This window comes from Bos mutus, chromosome 8, assembly GCF_027580195.1.
Source record: "Bos mutus isolate GX-2022 chromosome 8, NWIPB_WYAK_1.1, whole genome shotgun sequence".
Lineage (NCBI taxonomy): Eukaryota > Metazoa > Chordata > Mammalia > Artiodactyla > Bovidae > Bos > Bos mutus.
This window is the reverse complement of record NC_091624.1, coordinates 58988375-59008283: the sequence shown is the minus strand read 5'-3', so window position 1 is coordinate 59008283 and position 19909 is coordinate 58988375. Positions and strand designations below refer to the sequence as shown.

General features: G+C 39.8%; 1 protein-coding gene across 3 annotated transcripts in view; it reads left to right on the top strand.

The window, feature by feature from the left end:
- VPS13A (vacuolar protein sorting 13 homolog A) overlaps positions 1–19909 on the top strand; it is a 283496-nt gene that overhangs the window by 72907 nt on the left and 190680 nt on the right. For all 3 annotated transcript variants that reach the window (XM_005892982.2, XM_005892984.3, XM_005892985.2), the window contains exons 18-19: positions 17863–18052; positions 18139–18253. In XM_005892982.2, coding sequence (XP_005893044.1) covers positions 17863–18052; positions 18139–18253 — 305 coding nt within the window. The remainder of the gene's footprint in view (positions 1–17862; positions 18053–18138; positions 18254–19909) is intronic.

Sequence of the window (19909 nt, the reverse complement as noted above, 5' to 3'; positions counted from 1 at the left end):
TAGAGAAGAGAAGGGGGAGGGAGGAGAGAGAGGCGACCTGGTGGAGAAAAAGGAGAGTCCAAAGGGGGAGAGAGCAGTCAAGCCACTAATCTTGCTCCCAAGTAAAAATGGGTACTGAAGATTGGGTTCTTAAAGGTACAAAATTGGTAACAAATACCAAAAAGCAAAGATTAAAAATCTAGAGTAGAGGTTGGAATTTGAAAAATACAATATTAAAGAAAAGAAGAAGAAAAAAAAAGTCACAGAAATTATTAAAAAATATATATACATATATGAAGTTTGCTTTAAAAAAGTAGGGTTTTTTTTTTTCAAAGTAATAGTAGGTTATAAAAATGAAAATTAAAGAAGTAATAGAGGACTTACAAATTAAAAAGAAAAGAATGATCATAAAAATAGTAAAAATATATCTAGGACTTTCTCTGGTGTTGTTGTGGGCAGTGTGGGGTCAGTTCATTTTCAGATAGTTCCTTGGTCCGGCTTATATTTCTCAAGATCTGTAGGCCCTTTCCTATGTAGTTGGTACTAACTACAGGGTTTTAATCTATTGCACCTGTCACTTCCAAGGCGGTTCCCTCTGTTTTAGCTTCTTCTGTTTGCTGGTCTCTTCAGTGTCTGATTCTACCCTAACACAAGGTGGTCGGTGGTAGACACTTTTTTTCAGCTCACTTGTTCAGTCGCGCTGTGGGGAGGGAGGGACGCTGCAAACAAATAACACTGGCGTGTGCTCACAATGTCTCGGCCACACTGGGCCTGCCCCCGTTCACCACACGTGTGCCCTCCCTGTGCACACTGCTCAGGCTCTAGGTTGCTCCGCGGGGAACCATCTGAGGCCGGCCCTGGGCTGCATGCACCTCCCAGGTCTAAGCCACTCAGGTTCAGGCACTCGGGTAGTCCTCAGAGGCGCAGACTCGGTTGGGCCTGCGTTTTGTGCCCTTCCCAGGTCCGAGCAGCTCAGGTGATGAAGTGTTTGGCGAGCATGGTCGCTGTGATTTATCCCCTCCCCCTTCCCTGCTGCTCGGTTTTCTGGGTGTACGTCTGGTGCACCTTCTCAGGCGGATGTTGACTGTCCTGAACCCCAAGAAATCTTAGTTAGGAAAGAAGCCTGCTTGCAGTTTTGTAGATAATGTCTCTCTGGGGCTGCGATTGCCCTCTTCCGGCTCTGGCTGCCTGTCACCAGAGGGGATGGTCTGCAGCTGGCTATCTCTGTTCAGTCTTTTGTTCTGTGCGCGGGCCTGGTGGTGTCTTAGGTTAGGGCTGGCTTTTTGCGTGGTAGCAATCCCACAGTCTGGTTGCTAGCCCAAGTTAGTTCACTCAGATTGCCCTCTGGGCATTCAGGCTCAGTCTTTACTCTAAGCAATGCAGCCCACACCTCCCTGCCCAGCCCCCGATTGCTAGTGGCAGGTGCAGGCATCTGCGCTGCTTCTCTGCTGGGGGAGTTACCATTGGGCTCCTAATCTGTGGGTTTTAATTATTTATTTATTTTTCCTCCCTGTTATGTTGCCCTTTGTGCTCCCAAGGCTTGCCACAGACTTGGCAGTGAGAGTGTTTCCTGGTGTTTGGAAACTTTTCTCTTTTTAAGACTCCCTTCCCGGGATGGAGCTCCATCCCTACCTCTTTTGTCTCTTTTTTTGTCTTTAATATTTTTTCCTACCTCCTTTCGAAGACAATGGGCTGCTTTTCAGGGTGCCTGATGTCCTCTGCCGGCATTCAGAAGTTGTTTTGTGGAATTTACTCAGCGTTTAAATGTTCTTTTGATGAATTTGTAGGGGAAAAAGTGGTCTCCCCATCCTATTCCTCCGCCATCTTAGGACTGCCCCCTATATTTTATATTTAATTTTATCTTTCGAATTTGGTGTCTGTTAGACTGAAGAGGTCTGTGTCATTGTTCTTTCAGGGGAATTCTCTTGATCTTTTTACTGGGAGTCATTCTTCTGCTTCTTCATTTTACTTATACTTCTCTTACTATGTAAAGTTAGGAGAAACAATTGTCTACTCTGATCTTTGAGGGCTTTTTATATGTGGGAGCATTCTTTCGTCGCTTGTGTGGGATTAATAATATATTTGGGCAAGGGCTGTTTTTAATATGGATGTCTGCTGCCTCTGTTCTCAGCGTGTGCTGGCTGTTATCCCCTTGATAGGCGATGTGTACATGCAGTGGCTGGTGCCCCTTCCTGGGACTCTTGGGTGCAGTGGCAGCTTGTGCATGCCTCCAGAGCCCGCCATGGCAATGGAGATGGCTCATGACTGCTCCTGGAACCTGCAAGGGTGTCAGTGGCAGCTCAAGATTGCTCCTGGAGTCATGAGGGCAGCAGCAGCTTGTCATCTCTTCCAGAGCCTTCAGTACCTCTTTTTAAAGACCAGTAATCCCATTCACAACTGGGTATTGTTTTTCCTTTGGCTCCATCCCTTCATTCTTTCTGGAGTTATTTCTCCATGATCTCCAGTAGCATATTGGGCACCTACTGATCTGGGGAGTTCCTCTTTCAGTATCCTATCATTTTGCCTTTTCATACTGTTCATGGGGTTCTCAAGGCAAGAATACTGAAGTGTTTGCCATTCCCTTCTCCAGTGGACCACATTCTGTCAGATGTCTCCACCGTGACCCACCCGTCTTGGGTGGCCCCACAGGGCATGGCTTAGTTTCATAGAGTTAGACAAGGCTGTGGTCTGTGTGATTAGATTGACTAGTTTTCTGTGATTATGGTTTCAGTGTGTCTGCCTTCTGATGCCCTCTTGCAACACCTACTGTCTTACTTGGGTTTCTCTTACCTTGGATGTGTGGTATCTCTTCATGACTGCTCTAGCAAAGCACGGCCACTGCTCCTTACCTTGGACGAGGGGTACTCCTCACTGCTGCCCCTTCTGACCTTGAACGTGGAGTAGATCCTCTTGGCCCTCCTGCACCCATGCAGCCACCACTCCTTGGACGTGGGGTTGCTCCTCTCGGCCGCAAAAACAATACCCAGTTGTGGATGTGACTGGTGATAGAAGCGAGGTCTGATGCTGTAAAGAGCAATATTGCGTAGGAACCTGGAATCTTAGGTCCATGAATCAAGGCAAATTGGAAGTGGTCAAATAGGAGATGGCAAAGTGAATGTTGACATTCTAGGAATCAGCGAACTAAAATGGACTGGAATGGGTGAATTTAACCCAGATGACCATTGTATCTACTACTATGGGCAGGAATCCCTTAGAAGAAATGGAGTAGCCATCATGGTCAAAAAAAGAGTGTGAAATTTAGTACTTGGATGCAATCTCAAAAATGACAGAATGATCTCTGTGCGTTTCCAAGGCAAACCATTCAATATCACGGTAATCCAAGTCTATGCCCCAACCAGTAATGCTGAAAAAGCTGAAGTTGAAGACCTACAAGACCTTCTAGAACTAACACCCAAAAAAGATGTCCTTTTCATTATAGGGGACTGGAATGCAAAAGTAGGAAGACAAGAAACACCTGGAGTAACAGGCAAATTTGGCCTTGGAATATGGAATAAAGCAGGGCAAAGACTAATAGAGTTTTGCCAAGAGAATGCACTGGTCATAGCAAACACCCTCTTCCAACAACACAAGTGAAGACTCTACACGTGGACTCTTGATGGTCAACACTGAAATCAGATTGATTATATTTTTGGTAGCCAAAGATGGAGAAGCTCTGTACAGTCAGCAAAAACAAGACCAGGAGCTGACTGTGGCTCAGATCATGAACTCCTTATTGCCAAATTCAGACTGAAATTGAAGAAAGTAGGGAAAACCACTAGACCATTCAGGTATGACCTAAATCAATCCCTTATGATTATACAATGGAAGTGAGAAATAGATTTAAGGGCCTAGATCTGATAGATAGAGTGCCTAATGAACTATGGACAGAGGTTCATGACATTGTACAGGAGACAGAGATCAAGACCATTCCCATGGAAAAGAAATGCAAAAAAGCAAAATGGCTGTCTGGGGAGGCCTTACAAATAGCTGTGAAAAGAGAAGCGAAAAGCAAAGGAGAAAAGGAAAGATATAAGCATCTGAATGCAGAGTTCCAAAGAATAGCAAGGAGAGATAAGAAAGCCTTCCTCAGCGATCAATGCAAAGAAATAGAGGAAAACAACAGAATGGGAAAGACTAGAGATCTCTTCAAGAAAATTAGAGATACCAAGGGAACGTTTCATGCAGACACGGGCTCAATAAAGGATAGGAATGGTATGGACCTAACAGAAGCAGAAGATATTAAGAAGAGATGGCAAGGATACACAGAAGAACTGTACAAAAAAGATCTTCAAGACCAAGATAATCATGATGCTGTGATCACTCACCTAGAGCTAGACATCCTGGAATGTGAAGTCAAGTGGGCCTTAGAAAGCATTACTATGAACAAAGCTAGTGGAGGTGATGGAATTCTAGTTGAGCTATTTCAAATCCTGAAAGATGATGCTGTGAAAGTGCTGCACTCAATATGCCAGCAAATTTGGAAAACTCAGCAGTGGCCACAGGACTGGAAAAGGTCAGTTTTCATTCCAATCCCAAAGAAAGGCAATGCCAAAGAATGTTCAAACTACCGCACAATTGCACTCATCTCACACGCTAGTAAATTAATGCTCAAAATTCTCCAAGCCAGGCTTCAGCAATATGTGAACCATGAACTTTCTGATGTTCAGGCTGGTTTTAGAAAAGGCAGAGGAACCAGAGCTCATATTGCCAACATCTGCTGGATCATGGAAAAAGCCAGAGAGTTCCAGAAAAATATCTATTTCTGCTTTATTGACTATGCCAAAGCCTTTGACTGTGTGGATCACAATAAACTGTGGAAAATTTTGAAAGAGATGGGAATACCAGACCACCTGACCTCTCTCTTGAGAAACCTGTATGCGGGTCAGGAATCAACAGTTAGAACTGGACATGGAACAACAGACTGGTTCCAGATAGGAAAAGGAGTACGTCAAGGCTGTATATTGTCACCCTGCTTATTTAACTTCTATGCAGAGTACATCATGAGAAACGCTGGACTGGAAGAAGCACAAGCTGGAATCAAGATTGCTGGGAGAAATATCAATAACCTCAGATATGCAGATGACAACACCCTTATGGCAGAAAGTGAAGAGGAACTATAAAGTCTCTTGGTGAAAGTGAAAGTGGAGAGTGAAAAAGTTGGCTTAAAGCTCAACATTCAGAAAACTACGATCATGGCATCCGATCCCATCACTTCATGGGAAATAGATGGGGAAACAGTGGAAACAGTGTCAGACTTTATTTTGGGGGGCTCCAAACTCACTGCAAATGGTGACTGCAGCCATGAGATTAAAAGACACTTACTCCTTGGAAGGAAAGTTATGACCAACCTAGATAGCATATTGAAAAGCAGAGACATTACTTTGCCAACAAAGGTCCGTCTAGTCAAGGCTATGGTTTTTCCTGTGGTCATGTATGGATGTGAAAGTTGGACTGTGAAAAAGGCTGAGTGCTGAAGAATTGATGCTTTTGAACTGTGGTGTTGGAGAAGACTCTTGAGAGTCCCTTGGACTGCAAGGAGATCCAACCAGTCCATTCTGAAGGAGATCAGCCCTGGGATTTCTTTGGAAGGAATGAAAGCTGAAACTCCAGGACTTTGGCCACCACATGCGAAGAGTTGACTCATTGGAAAAGACTCTGATGCTGGGAGGGATTGGCGGCAGGAGGAAAAGGGGACGACAGAGGATGAGATGGCTGGATGGCATCATTGATTCGATGGACGTGAGTCTGAGTGAACTCCGGGAGTTGATGATGGATAGGGAGGCCTGGTGTGCTGTGATTCATGAGGTCGCAAAGAGTTGGAAATGACTGAGCGACTGAACTGAACTGAATCCCATTCATGAGGTCTCTGCCCTAATGACCTAATGACCACCCAAAGGCCCTAAGTCTAAATAGTATCACATTAGGCATTAGAATTTCAGCAAATGAATTTTGAGGCCCCAGACATTCATAACATAGCACCTTTTGTTAGTCCCCTCGCTCTAGTGGGACAGACCCTAAATATGGCCCACTGTTCCTGTAGTTTCTTCTTTGCTAGGAAATGGGGATGATGGACAGTTAAGCAGAAATACAATGGGCTACCTTTCTGAAATTAATTTGTCTTTTACTTAACTTTTCCCTGTTTGCTCTAAGTTTTTTTAATTAAATTCCAGACTTGGAAAAAAGTTGATTTTAGCAGTTTTTGCTAGGTTAATGTTTATTTCAGTGGATAAACTTGATTATTTGAGCACCATTTCCTGCCACTTTCAGTGACAGTACTCGTACACTAACTTTTTTTTTTTTTTTGAAGGCTTTATTATTTTAGAGCAGTTTGAGGTTTACAACAAAATTGAGATGGAGATGTAGACATTTCTCATATAAATCTTGTTCCTACTCATAAATACCCCCATATTAACTCTACTTAGAGAATGGTCCATTTTTACTAAAACTGAACATATGCTCACATAGTTACCCAAAGTCCATAGTTTACATCAGGATTCACTCTTATTTTATATTCTGTGGTACGAACAAATACGGAATGACAAGTATCTAGTATTACAGTATCACACATAGTATTTTCACTGTTCTAAAAATCCTGTTTTGTGTACTTACTCCTTACCTACCCTCCCAACCACAGTTTTACTGTGTTCATAGTTTTGCCCTTTGTAGAATGTCCAATAGCTGAAATACAGTGTGTAGTCTCTTCATATTGACTTCTTTCACTAGTGATAGGCATTTACGCTTCCTGTATGTCTTCATGAGTTGATAACCCATTGTTTTTTTGTCTGGATGTACCACAGTTCATCCATTCACCTCCTGAAGGACATCTTGATTGCATCTACATTTTGACAGTATGACATCTACATCAGTAGTATGACAGTATGACAGTATGACATCTACATCATAACAGTATGAATAAAATAAAAACACTATAAACAGCTGTGTACAGGTTTTATATGAACGTGTTTTCATCTCCTTTGGGTAAACAAGAAGGAGCTGATTGCTGGTTCACATGGTGACAATGGGCTTCCCAGGTGGCACTAGTGGTAAAGAACCTGCCTGCCAGTGCAGGAGACCCAGGTTCAATCCCTGAGTTAGGGAGAGTCCCTGGAGGAGGGCCTGGCAATTTATTCCAGTATTCTTGCCTGGAGAATCCCATGGATACAGGACCCTCACGGGCTACAGCCCCTAGCATAGCAAGGACTCGGACACGACTAAAGCCACTTAACACACACACCTACATGATAACAATATGCTTAATTGTGTAAGGAACAACCAAACTTTTTCCACAGTTACTATACCATTTTGAATTCCTAAGAGCATCATATGATTGTTCCTATTGCTCCACCTGTATCTTTGTTATTACTTGGTATTGTCATATGCCAGGTTTTGGCTGTTGTAGTAAGTATGTAGTGGTATGTCAGTATTATTTGAATTTGTGTTTCTGCAAATGACATGATGTAGAGCATCTTTTCATAAACTTTTTGTCAGTCTTATTTGGTGTCTGTTAAGTTCTTTAGTCCATTTTTTAAATTGTGTACGTTTTGTTCTTATTGAGTTTTATGTGTTCTTTGTGTATTTCAGACAATAGGTCCTTACCAGATTTGTTGTTTTAAAATATTTTTTTTTCCCCTGTACATTGCTGTTTTTTCTTCCTCTTAACATTGCTGTTTGTTGTTCAGTCAGTTAAGTTGTGTTCACCTCTTTGTGATCCCATGAACTGCAGCATGCCTACCCTACTATGTTCCAAAGTTTGCCACACTCATGTCCATTTAGTTGGTGATGCCATCCAACCACCTCATCCTCTGTCGCCTCCTCTCCTGCCCTCAATCTTTCCAGTATCAGGGTCTTTACAGTGAGTTGGCTCCTCACGTCAGGTGGTCAAAATATTGGAGCTTCAACTTCAGCATCAGTCCTTCCAAAGAATATTCGTTGATTTTCTTTAGGATTGACTGGTTTGATCTCCTTGCTGTCCACGGGACTCTCAAGACTCCAGCACTGCAATTCCAAAGCATCTGTTCTTTGGCACTCAGCCTTCATTATTGTTGAACATTCATATCTCTTCATGACTACTGAAAAAACTATAACTTTGACTGCATGGACCTTTGTTGACAAAGTGATGTCTCTGCTTTTTAATACACTGTCTAGGTTTGTCATAGCTTTCCTTCCAAGGAGCAAGCATCTTTTAATTCCATGGCTGCAATCACTGTCTGCAGTGATCTTGGGGATGAAGAAAGTAAAATCTGCCACTGTTTCAATTTTTTCACCATCTGTTTGCCATGAAGTGATGGGACTGGATGCCATGATCTTCGTTTTTTATGTGTTGAGTTTTATTTATTTTTTTAATTATTTTTTTTTATTGAAGGATAATTGCTTTATAGAATTTTGTTGTTTTCTGTCAAACCTCAACATGAATCAGCCATAGGTATAAATATATCAACTCCCTTTTGAACCTCCATCCCATCTCCCTCCCCATCCCACCCTCTAAGTTGATGCAGAGCCCCTGTTTGAGTTTCCTGAGCCATACAGCAAATTCCCATTGACTGTCTATTTTACATATGGTAATTAAGTTTCCATGTTACTGTTTCCATACATCTCACCCTCTCCTCCCTCTCCTCATGTCCATAAGTCTATTCTCTCTGTTTCTCCATTGCTGCCCTGTAAATCAATTCTTCAGTACCATTTTTCTAGATTCCATATATATGCATTAGAATGCGATATTTATCTTTCTCTTTCTGACTTACTTCACTCTGTATAATGGGTTCTAGGTTCATCCACCTCATTAGAACTGACTCAAATGTATTCCTTTTTATGGCTGAGTGGTATTCCATTGTATATATGTACCACACCTTCTTTATCCATTCATCTGTCAATGAACATGTAGGTTGCTTCCATGTTCTAGCTATTCTAAATAGTGCTGCAAGGAACAGTGGGATACATGTATCTTTTTCAATTTTGGTTTCCTCAGGATATGTGCCTAGGAGTGGGATTGCCAAGTCATATGGTGGTTTTATTCCCATTATTTAAACAAATCTCCATACCGTCTTCCATAGTGGCTGTATCCATTTACATTGCCACCAACAGTGTGAGAGCATTCCCTTTTCTCTACACCCTCTCCAGCATTTATTGTTTGTAGACTTTTTGATGGTCATGATGACCGGGAGTTGTTGATAGATAGGGGGGCCTGGCGTGCTGCGATTCATGGGGTTGCAAAGAGTCGGACATGACTGAGCGACTGAACTGAACTGATTCTGACCGGTGTGAGGTGATATCTCATAGTGGTTTAGATTTGCGTTTCTCTAATAATGAGCAATGTTCAGCGTCTTTTCATAAGTTTGTTAGCCATCTGTATGTCTTCCTTGGAGAAAAGTCTGTTTAGGTCTTTCTCCCAGTTTTTGATTGGGTTGTTTTTCTGTCATTGAGTTGTATGAGCTGCTTGTATTTTTGGAAATTAATCCTTTGTCAGTTGATTCATTTGCTATCATTTTCTCCCATTCTGAGGGTTGTCTTTTCATCTTGCTTATAGTTTCCTTAGGTGTGCAAAAGCTTTAAAGTTTAACCAGGTCCCATTTATTTACTTTTGCTTTTATTTCCACTACTCTAGGAGGTGGGTCGTAGAGGATCTTTCTTTGATTTATGTCATTGAGTGTTCAGCCTATGTTTTTGCTGTAAGAGTTTTAATGTTTCTGATCTTATGTTTAGGTCTTTAATCCATTTTGAGTTTGTCTCTGTGAATGGTGTTAGGAAGTGTTCTAACTTCATTCTTTTATAGGTAGCTGTCCCGTTTTCCCAACACCATTGATTGAAGAGTCTGTCTTTGCCCCATTGTATATTCTTGCCTTCTTTGTCAAAAATAAGGTACCTATAGGTGCATGGGTTTATTTCTGGGCTTTCTATCTTGTTCCATTGGTCTGTATTTCTGTTTTTGTGCCAGTACCATACTGTCTTGATGACTGTGCTTGTAGTATAATCTGAAGTCAGGAAGGTTGATTTCCTCCAGCTCCATTCTTCTTTCTTAAGACTGCTTTGGCTATTTGGGGTCTTTTGTGTTTCCATATGAATTGTGAAATTTTTGTTCTAGTTCTGTGAAAAAACGTCATTGGTAGTTTGATGGGGATTGCATTGAATCTGTACATTGCGTTTGGTAGTATAGTCATTTTCACAATATTGATTCTTCCTTCCCAGGAACATGAAATCTCTCTCCATCTGTTTATGTCATCTTTGATTTCTTTCATTAGTGTCTTGTAATTTTCCGTTTACGGTTCTTTTATCTCCTTAGGTAAGTTTATTCCTAGATATTTAATTCTTTGTGTTGCAGTGGTGAATGGGATTAATTCCTTAATTTCTTTCTGATTTTTCATTGTTAAATATAGAAATGCAAGTGATTTCTGTGTATTGATTTTGTATCCTGCGACTTTGCTAATTTCGCTGATTAGCTCTAGTAATTTTCTGATAACTATCTTTTGGGTTTTTTATGTATAGTATCCGGAGAAGGCAATGGCACCCCACTCCAGCACTCTTGCCTGGAAAATTCCATGGACAGAGGAGCCTGATAGGCTGCAGTCCATGGGGTTGCTAGGAATCGTACATGACTGAGCAACTTCCCTTTCACTTTTCACTTTTATGCATTGGAGAAGGAAATGGCAACCCACTTCAGTATTCTTGCCTGGAGGATCCCAGAGATGGCGGAGCCTGGTGGGCTGCCGTCTGTGGGGTCGCACAGAGTCGGACACGACTGAAGCGACTTAGCATAGCATGTGTATAGTATCACTAAGCTTCCCTGGTGGCTCAGAGGTTAAAGTGTCTGCCTGCAATGCGGGAGACATGGGTTCGGTCCCTGGGTTGGGAAGATACCCTGGAGAAGGAAATGGCAATGCACTTCAGTATTCTTGCCTGGAGAATCCCATGGACGGAGGAGCCTGGTGGGCTACAGTCCACGGGGTCGCTAAGAGTCAGACACGACTGAGCGACTTCACTCACTCACTCACTCATGTACAGTATCATGTCATCTGCAAACAGTGAGAGCTTTACTTATTCTTTTCCAATCTGGATTCCTTTTATTTCTTTTTCTTTGATTGCTATAGCTAGGACTTTGAGAACTATGTTGAATAATAGTGGTGAAAGTGGAAAACCTTGTCTTGTTCTTGATCTTAGGGGGAATGCTTTCAGTTTTCACCATTGAGAATGATGTTTGCTGTAGGCTTATCATATATGGCCTTTACTATGTTGAGGCAGGTTCCTTCTATGCCCATTTTTTAAGAGTTTTCATCATAAATGGGTGCTGAATTTTGTCAAAGACTTTTTCGGCATCTATTATGATCATATGGTTTTTATCTTTCAATTTGTTAATAATGGTGTATCACATTGATTGATTTGCATATAAGGGAGAATCCTTGCATTCCTGGAATAAACCCAACTTGATCATGGTGTATGAGGTTTTTAATGTGTTGCTGAATTCTGTTTGCTAAGATTTTGTTGAGGATTTTTGCATCTATGTTCGTCAGTGATATTGGCCTATAGTTTTCTTTTTTGTGTGCTGTCTTTGATTTTGGTATCAGGGTGATGGTGGCCTCATAGAATCAATTTGGAAGTGTTCTTCCTCTGCAATTTTTTGAAAGAATTTTAGAAGGATAGGCATTAGCTCTTCTCTAAATGTTTGATGGAATTTTCCTGTGAAGCCATCTGGTCCTGGGCTTTTGTTTTTTGGGAGATTTTTGATCACAACTTCAACTTCAGTGCTTGTAATTGGGTTGTTCATAATTTGTATTTCTTTCTGGTTCAGTCTTGGAAGATTGAACTTTTCTTAGAATCTGTGTGTTTGTTCCAGGTTATCCATTTTATTGCCATATAGTTGTTCATAATAGTCTCTTATAGTTCTTTGTAATTCTGCATTGTCTGTTGTAACCCTCTCTGTTTTCATTTCTTATTTTGTTGATTTGATTCTTCTGTCTTTTTTTCGTACTGAGTTTGGCTAAAGGTTTGTGAATTTTATCTTCTCAAAGAACCAACTTTTAGTTTTATTAACCTTTACTGTTGTTTCTTTCATTTCTTTTTTATTTATTTTTGGTTGGATCTTTTATGATTTCTTTCCTTCTACTAATTTTTGGGTTTTTTTTGTTCTTTTTCCAGCTTTTTAGGTGTAAAGTTAGGTTGTATATTTGATGGTTTTTTTTTGTTTCTTGAGGTAGGATTGTATTGCTATAAACTTCCCTCTTAGAAAACCTTTTGCTGCATCCCATAGGTTTTGAGTTGTTGTGTTTTCATTGTAATTTGTTTCTAGAAATTTTTTGATTTCCCTTTTGATTTCTTCAGTAACCTGTTGGTTATTTAGAAACGTGTTGTTTAATCTCCATGTGTTTGTGTTTCTTACAGTTTTTTTTCTTGTAATTGATATCTAATCTCAAAGTGTTGTGGTCAAAGAAAATGCTTGATACAGTTTCAGTTTTCTTAAGTGTACTGAAGTTTGATTTGTAACCCAGGATGTGGTCTATCATGAAGAATGTTCCATGTGCACTTGAGAAGGTGTGACGTGAAGTTGCTGAGTTGTGTCCGACTCTTTGTGACCCCATGGACTGTAACCCACCAGGCTCCTCTGTCCATGGGATTTTCCAGGCAATAGTACTGGCGTGGATTGCCATGTCCTTCTCCAAGGGATCTTCCCAACCCAGGGATTGAACCCGGGTCTCCTGCATTGTAGACAGACACTTTACCATCTGAGCCACCAAGGAAGTCAATCTTGAGAAGGTGTATTCTTCTGCATTTGGATGGAATGTCCTGAAGATATCAATCAGATCCATCTCATCTAATGTATCATTTAAAACTTGTGTTTCCTTATTAATTTTCTGTTTTGATGATCTGTCCATTGGTGTGAGTGAGGTGTTAAAGTCTCCTACTATTACTGTGTTACTGTCAATTTCTCCTTTTATGTCTGTTAGTGTTTGTCTTGGAGAAGGCAGTGGCACCCCACTCCAGTACTCTTGCCTGGAAAATCCCATGAATGGAGGAGCCTGGTAGGCTACAGTTCATGGGGTCGCTAAGAGTCGGGCATGACTGAGTGACTTCCCTTTCACTTTTCACTCTCATGCATTGGAGGAGAAAATGGCAACCCACTCCAGTGTTCTTGCCTGGTGAATCCCAGGGATGGGGAGCCTCTTGGGCTGCTGTCTATGGGGTCGCACAGAGTCGGACACGACTGAAGCGACTTAGCAGCAGCAGCAGCAGTGTTTATCTTATGTATTGAGGTGCTCCTATGTTGGTGCATAGATATTTACAGTTGTTATGTCTTCCTCTTGGATTGATCCCTTGATCATTATGTAGTGTCCTTCCTTATCTCTTGTAATCTTCTTTAAGGTCTATTTTGTCTGATATGAGGATTGCTACTCCAGCCTTTCTTTTGCTTCCCATTTGCATGGAGTGTATTTTTCCATCCTCTCACTTTCCATCTGTATGTGTCTTTAGGTCTGAAGTGGGTTTCTTGTAGACAGCATATATGTGGGTTTTGTTTTTGTTTCCATTCAGCCAGTCTGTGTCTTTCAGTTGGAGCACTTAATCCATTTACATTTAAAGTAATTATTATATATATATTCCTGTTGCCGTTTTCTTAATTGTTTCGGGTTGATTTTGTACATCTTTTTCTTTTCTTGTATTTCTTGACCATAAGTACCTTTAACATTTATTGTAAAGCTGGTTTGGTGGTACTAAATTCTCTTAAATTTTGCTTGTCTGAAAGCTTTTTATTTCTCTATCAATTTTGAATGAGATCTTTGCTGGGTAATCTTGGTTGTAGATTTTTCCCTTTCAGTACTTTAAATATATTCTGCTATTTCCTTTTGGCCTGCAGAGTTTCTGCTGAAAGATCAGCTGTTAAGCATATGGGGTTTCCCTTGTATGTTACTTGTTGCTTCTCCTTTGCTGTTTTTAATATTCTTTCTTTGTGTTTAGTCTTTGTTAGTTTGATTAGTATGTGTGTTGGCATGTTTCTCCTTAGGTTATCCTGTATGGGACTCTTTGTGCCTCTAGGACTTAATTGACTATTCCTTTTCCATGTTGGGGAAATTTTCAACTATAATCTCTTCAAAAATTTTCTCATACCCTTTCTTTTTCTCTTCTTTTTCTGGGACCCCTATAATTTGAATGTTGGTGCATTTTATATTGTCCCAGATGTCTCTGATGCTATCCTCAGTTCTTTTCATTCTTTTTCCTTTATTCTGCTCTTCAGAAGTTATTTCCACTGTTTTATCTTCCAATTCACTGATTCATTCTTCTGCTTTAAATATTCTGCTCTTGATTCCTTACAGAGTATTTTAAACTTAAGTAATTCTGTTTTTTGTCTCTATGTTTAGTCTTCAGTTCTTCTCGGTCTTTGTTAGTTGATTCTTGCATTTTCTCCATTTTGTTTTCAAGGTTTATGATAATCTTTACTATCATTATTCTGAATTCTTTTTCAGGTATTTGCCTGTTTTCTCTTCATTTATTTGGACTTCTGTGTTTCTAGTTTGTTCCTTCATTTGTGTTATTTTTTTAACTTTGTGTTTGAGGTCTCCTTTTCCCAGGCTTCATGGTTGAATTCTTTCTTCTTTTTGATTTCTGCCCTCCTAAGGTTGGTGCAGTGGTTTGTGTAAGCTTCCTATAGGCTGAAATTTGTGCTGAGTGTTTCTTTTCCCTCTAATGGGCAAGGCTGAGTGAGGTGGTAATCCTGTTTGCTGATGATTGGTTTTGTATTTTTGTTTTTTGTTGTTGTTTAGATGAGGTGTACTGCACAGGGTACTACCTGGTAATGCCAGGTCTTGTATTCAAGTGGTTTCCTTTGTGTGAGTTCTCACTATTTGATACTCCCTAGGGTTAGTCTCTGATAGTCTAGGGTCTTGGAGTTATTGCTCCCACTCCAAAGGCTCAGGGCTTGATATATTCTCCACGGCATGCAGAGTACCTGTTCTTGGAGATGAAGATAAGAATGGGAAGGAGATTTTCCATGTGAATGTGTCACCTGGGCCACTCATCAGCCTTGCTCTGGTCCATCTTCTGCTCTTGCTGTCCCAGTAAACAGTTCTTCTGCGGAGGCCAAATTTCAAATGCAAATCCAGTCACAGACACCTGCTGTGCACTCTCCATCTTCTTTCCTGTGAAGCCCAAGCATCCCATCCACCACCTATTACTCTGGTCCCCATTCCTGGCCTCCTCTCTCTTGGAAGCTGTACCTCCCCTCTCCACATGTTGAGTTTTAAGCCGGCTTTTCACTCTCCTCTTTCACCTTCATCAGGAGTCTCTTTAGTTCCTCTTTGCTTTCTGCCATTAGGGTGGTATCATCTGCATATCAGAGGAAATTTGATATGTCTGCCAGCAGTCTTGATGCCTGCTTGTGATTCATCCAACCCAGCATTTCACATGATGTACTCTACATAGAAGTTAAATAAGCAGGGGGCAGTATATAATCATGATGTATTTCTTTCCCAATTTTGGACCAGTCTGTTGCTCCATTTTCAGTTGTAATTGTTGCTTTTTTAACCTACATACAGATTGCCCAGGAATCAGGTAAGGTGGTATGGTATTCCCATCTCTTTAAGAATTTTCCATATTTCATTGTGATCCACACAAAGGCTTTTGTGTAGTCAATGAAGCAGAAATAGATGTTTTTCTGAGAATTATCTTGCTTTTTCTATGAACCAACAGATGTTGACAATTTGATCTCTGGTTCCTATGCCTTTTCTAAATCCAGCTTGAACATCTCGGTTCATGTATTGTTGAAGCCTAGCTTGGAGAATTTTTATGCATTACTTTGCTAGCATGTGAAATAAGGGCAATTGTGTGGTAGTTTGAACATTGTTTGGCAGTGCTTTCTTTGGGATTGGAATGAAAACTGACCTTTTGCAATCCTGTGTCTGCTGCTGAGTTTTCCAAATTTGCTGGCATATTGAGTGCAGCCCTTTAACAGCATCATCTTATAGGATCTGAAATAGGTCAGCTGGAATTCTATCACCTCCACTAACTTTGTTTGTGGTGATTCTTCCTAATGCTCACTTGACTTTACACTCCAGGATGTCTGCCTCTAGGTGAGGGATCACACTGTCATGGTTATTTGGATCATTAAGTTCTTTTTTGTATAATTCTTCTATGTATTTTTGCCACCCCTTCTTAATACCTTCTGCTTCTGTTAGTTTCATAGCATTTCTGTCCTTTATTGTGCCCATCTTTGCGTGAAAAGTTCCCTTGGTATCTCTAATTTTCTTGAAGAGATCTCTAGTCTTCCCATTCTGTTGTTTTCCTCTATTTCTTTGCATTGATCCCTCAGGAAGGCTTTCTTATCTCTCCTTGCTCTTCTCTGGAACTCTGCATTCAAATGGGTATATCTTTTCTCCTTTGCCATTTGCCTCTACTGTTTTCTCAGGTATTTGTAAGGCCTCCTCAGACAGCCATTTTGCATTTTTACATTTCTTTTTCTTGGGGATGGTTTTAATCACTGCCTCCTGCAGAGTGTTATGAACCTCCATTCATAGGTTTTTACTCTATCAGATCTAATCCCTTTAATCTATTTCTCACTTTCACTGTATGATCATAAGGCATTTGATTTAAGTCATACCTGAATGAGCTAGTGGTTTTCCTTACTTTCTTCAATTTAAGTGTGAATTTTCAATAAGGCACTCATGATCTGAGCCATAGTCAGCTCCTGGTCTTGTTTTAGCTGACTCGAAAGAGCTTCTGCATCTTCAGCTGCAAGCAATATAATCAACCTGATTTTGAAATTGACCATCTGGTAGTGTCCATGTATAGAGTCGTCTCTTGCTTTGTTGGTAAAGAATGTTTTCTTTGACCAGCATGTTCTCTTTGCAAAAGTCTATTAGCCTTTGCCCTGCTTCATTTTGTACTCCATGGTCAAACTTGCTTGTTACTGCAGGTATCTCTTGACTTCCTCCTTTTGCATTCCATTCGTCTGTGATGAAAGGGACATCTTTTTGGCGTATTAGTTCTAGAAGGTCTTGTAGATCTTGATAGAACCATTCAAATTCACTTTCTTCAGTGTTAGTGGTTGGGGCATAGACTTGGATTACTGTGATATTGAATGGTTTGCTTTGCAAACAAACCAAGATCATTCCCAAGTACTGCATTTCAGACTCTTGTTGCCTTTGAGGGCTACTGCATTCCTTCTAAGGGATTCTTGCCCACAGTAGTTGATATAATGGTTATCTGAATTAAATTCTCTCATTTTGGTCTATTTTAGTTGACTGGTTCCTAAAATGTCAATGTTCAGTCATCTCCTGTTTGACCACTCCTCTCCTGAGGAGGAGATATTTCTTCAGATTTTACTGTTAGAACTTGGTCAAATTCCTGTAGGTATATATCAAATTATTTGGGGCCTCCCAATGGCTGGCTCCCTCTAGAGTTTTTAACTCTCAGTTATCTACACTAACATCTCCAGCAGTTCATCAGTTACAATTTAGATTTTCCAGCCTTGGTTCTGGTGTCCATGGTGTCTTCCTTTTGCAGGTCTCTGCTCTGGTAAGTCGTGACTGTCTGTCTGTCTGTCCAGTCTTAGGGGCAGCAGTTTACCCTGTGTCCTCCCCTCTTGCATATCCAAGAAGACTTTTTGGTTTTTCAGTTCTTCAGCTTTTTACTTGTTAGTATGGAGTGGCAACTTAAAACTCCTTTCATAGGGAACCAGAAACCCCAAACCCTTCAAAACTTCTTAATCTAGAAATTAAAATGTGAATAGAATTCTTTGTGAATTAATCTGTCAGTTTAGATCAAATACCTGTGTATTTTCTTTGTTGTGCATGAAACAGAGTAGCAATAAATGCAGAGTGAAATTTTTTTATTTTACTATTTTTAATTTGAAAAATACTTTAAGATTATATTGATTGCTAATTTTTTTCCTGTCTTTTTTTCATGCAGATTTGAAACCAAAATAGATTCATTTCATGTTACTGGCTTACCAGATAACTCAACAAAACCCCGCCTCCTGTCTTCATTAGATGATGCTGCATCACTCTTGAAAATTATGTTTGAGATAAATCCTTTAGATGAAACTGTTGCTCAGAGGTGTATCATAGAAGCTGAACCTTTAGAAATGTTATATGATGCAGTAAGCATTTTTTGCAATTCCTAAGTTTTAATATATTTCTATTTGCCTTGAGTTTGTCCTCATGTTATTTATACTTATTTTAACAGAGAACAGTGAATAGTATAGTAGAATTCTTCAGACCTCCAAAAGAGGTAAATCTAGCACAGCTGACTTCAGTAACTTTGACAAAACTTGAAGAATTTCGTGATAAGACAGCAACAGGTAAATGCCAGTATTATTGTTGGTTTATCATTTAATACAGTTTGAGTCATGTTATACTGATTTTAGTATTCTTTGAGTTTATATTTGTAGACTAGATACAGTTTTAATTGAAACTTAGTGTGGTGCTTTTATATATTTAAATTCAAATATAATGATAATTATGTCTTACACTTAGCAAGGTCTGACCTTTGAACCACATTCATGTTAATTGCAAAATTTTGTTAGGATTTTTGAAATTCTGTTTATGACAGAAACTGGCCTGTATTTTCCTTTCTTGTAATGACTTCCAGATTTTAGTCTATTGGTCTCAGAACCTAGAAGTTCCACCCTTTTTTATTATCTTGGAGAGTTTGTATAAGATTGGGTCTCATTTCTTTTTTCAGTCTTTGGGCTAGGAGATGTCTTTGGGAACAATTTTAAACTAGAGGTTCATTTTTTTTAAATATAGATGACTATAGAGATGATCTCTGTGGTTTTTAATGGTTTGTAATTTGTTGAGACTTGCTTTCTGGCTCAATATATGGTAATTTTAAAAATGTTCCATATATGTTTGAAAAGTATGTACTTCATGTTTTCTGTACCCTTAGTAGATTTTTTCCCCCTTTTACCATATTCTAACAGTTATTTAGAGAAGTACATGAAAAACACCTCACTGTCAGTTGATTTGTAAATTTCATGTGGATCTGTAATTTTCTGCTTTATAGATTTTGTTGCTAATTAGGTACATATAGAGATAATTTTTTCCTGTGAACCAAATCTTTTATCTGTATGAAATTTTCAGTATTTTTAGTAATGCTTTACTTTTTCAATGTTCTTTTTGTTCTGATTTTAATATATATATTTTAGGTTTCCTTTGGTTGTAATTTGGCTGCTACATGTTTTTTTTCTTCTTCTATATTCTTTTCCCGTCTATCTTTAGTTCTAGATGTGTCATTTCAACAACATATATGAGGTGTTTTTCAAGCTGTGATATTCAGTCTTTTCTGTTTCTTGACTGTTTTTTGCCTGTCTTTGGATAAATTACAGCATTGTTTCCTCAGCTCCCACCTTTGTACCATTTGAAACTTAAACATTCTCTCTTCACCCCCTTTTCCTTCTGCCCTCAGTGTTTTCCACCATCGTGGTCTTTTCCAATCAGCTGGCTCTTTCTATCAGGTGGCCAAAGTATTGGAGGTTCAACTTTAGCAGCAGTCCTTCCAGTGAATATTCAGGGTTGATTTCCTTTAGGATTGACTGGTTTGATCTCCTTGCTGTCCATGGGACTCTCAGGAGTCTTCTGCAGCACCAAGTTTTTCTCAGAGACCTTCTTTGCATTCTCTTATGGATAGGTTTTAGGGAGAGGGAGATTTAACTTCTGTATGGCTCTTAATTTTAGTATGTATGTTTTAGATCCCAGATTTATGAGAACTCCTGCTGGACTCTTATTTTTTTTGTCATCTGTTCCCTATGCTCTATGAGACTATGGAAAGGAGTTCCAAAGTTTACCAAGTGCAGAACATGGTCTCAGGATAAAATTTTTTTGGTTCCCTTTGAAATCTTTTGGCTAACTCTTTCAGTTTGATTTTCTACTTGATAGATGCTTACTCTCTTGCCTCCTCTTAATGTTTCATTTGCATTGCTGTTTGTTTTGCTCTATGTCCCACAATTTTTATTGCT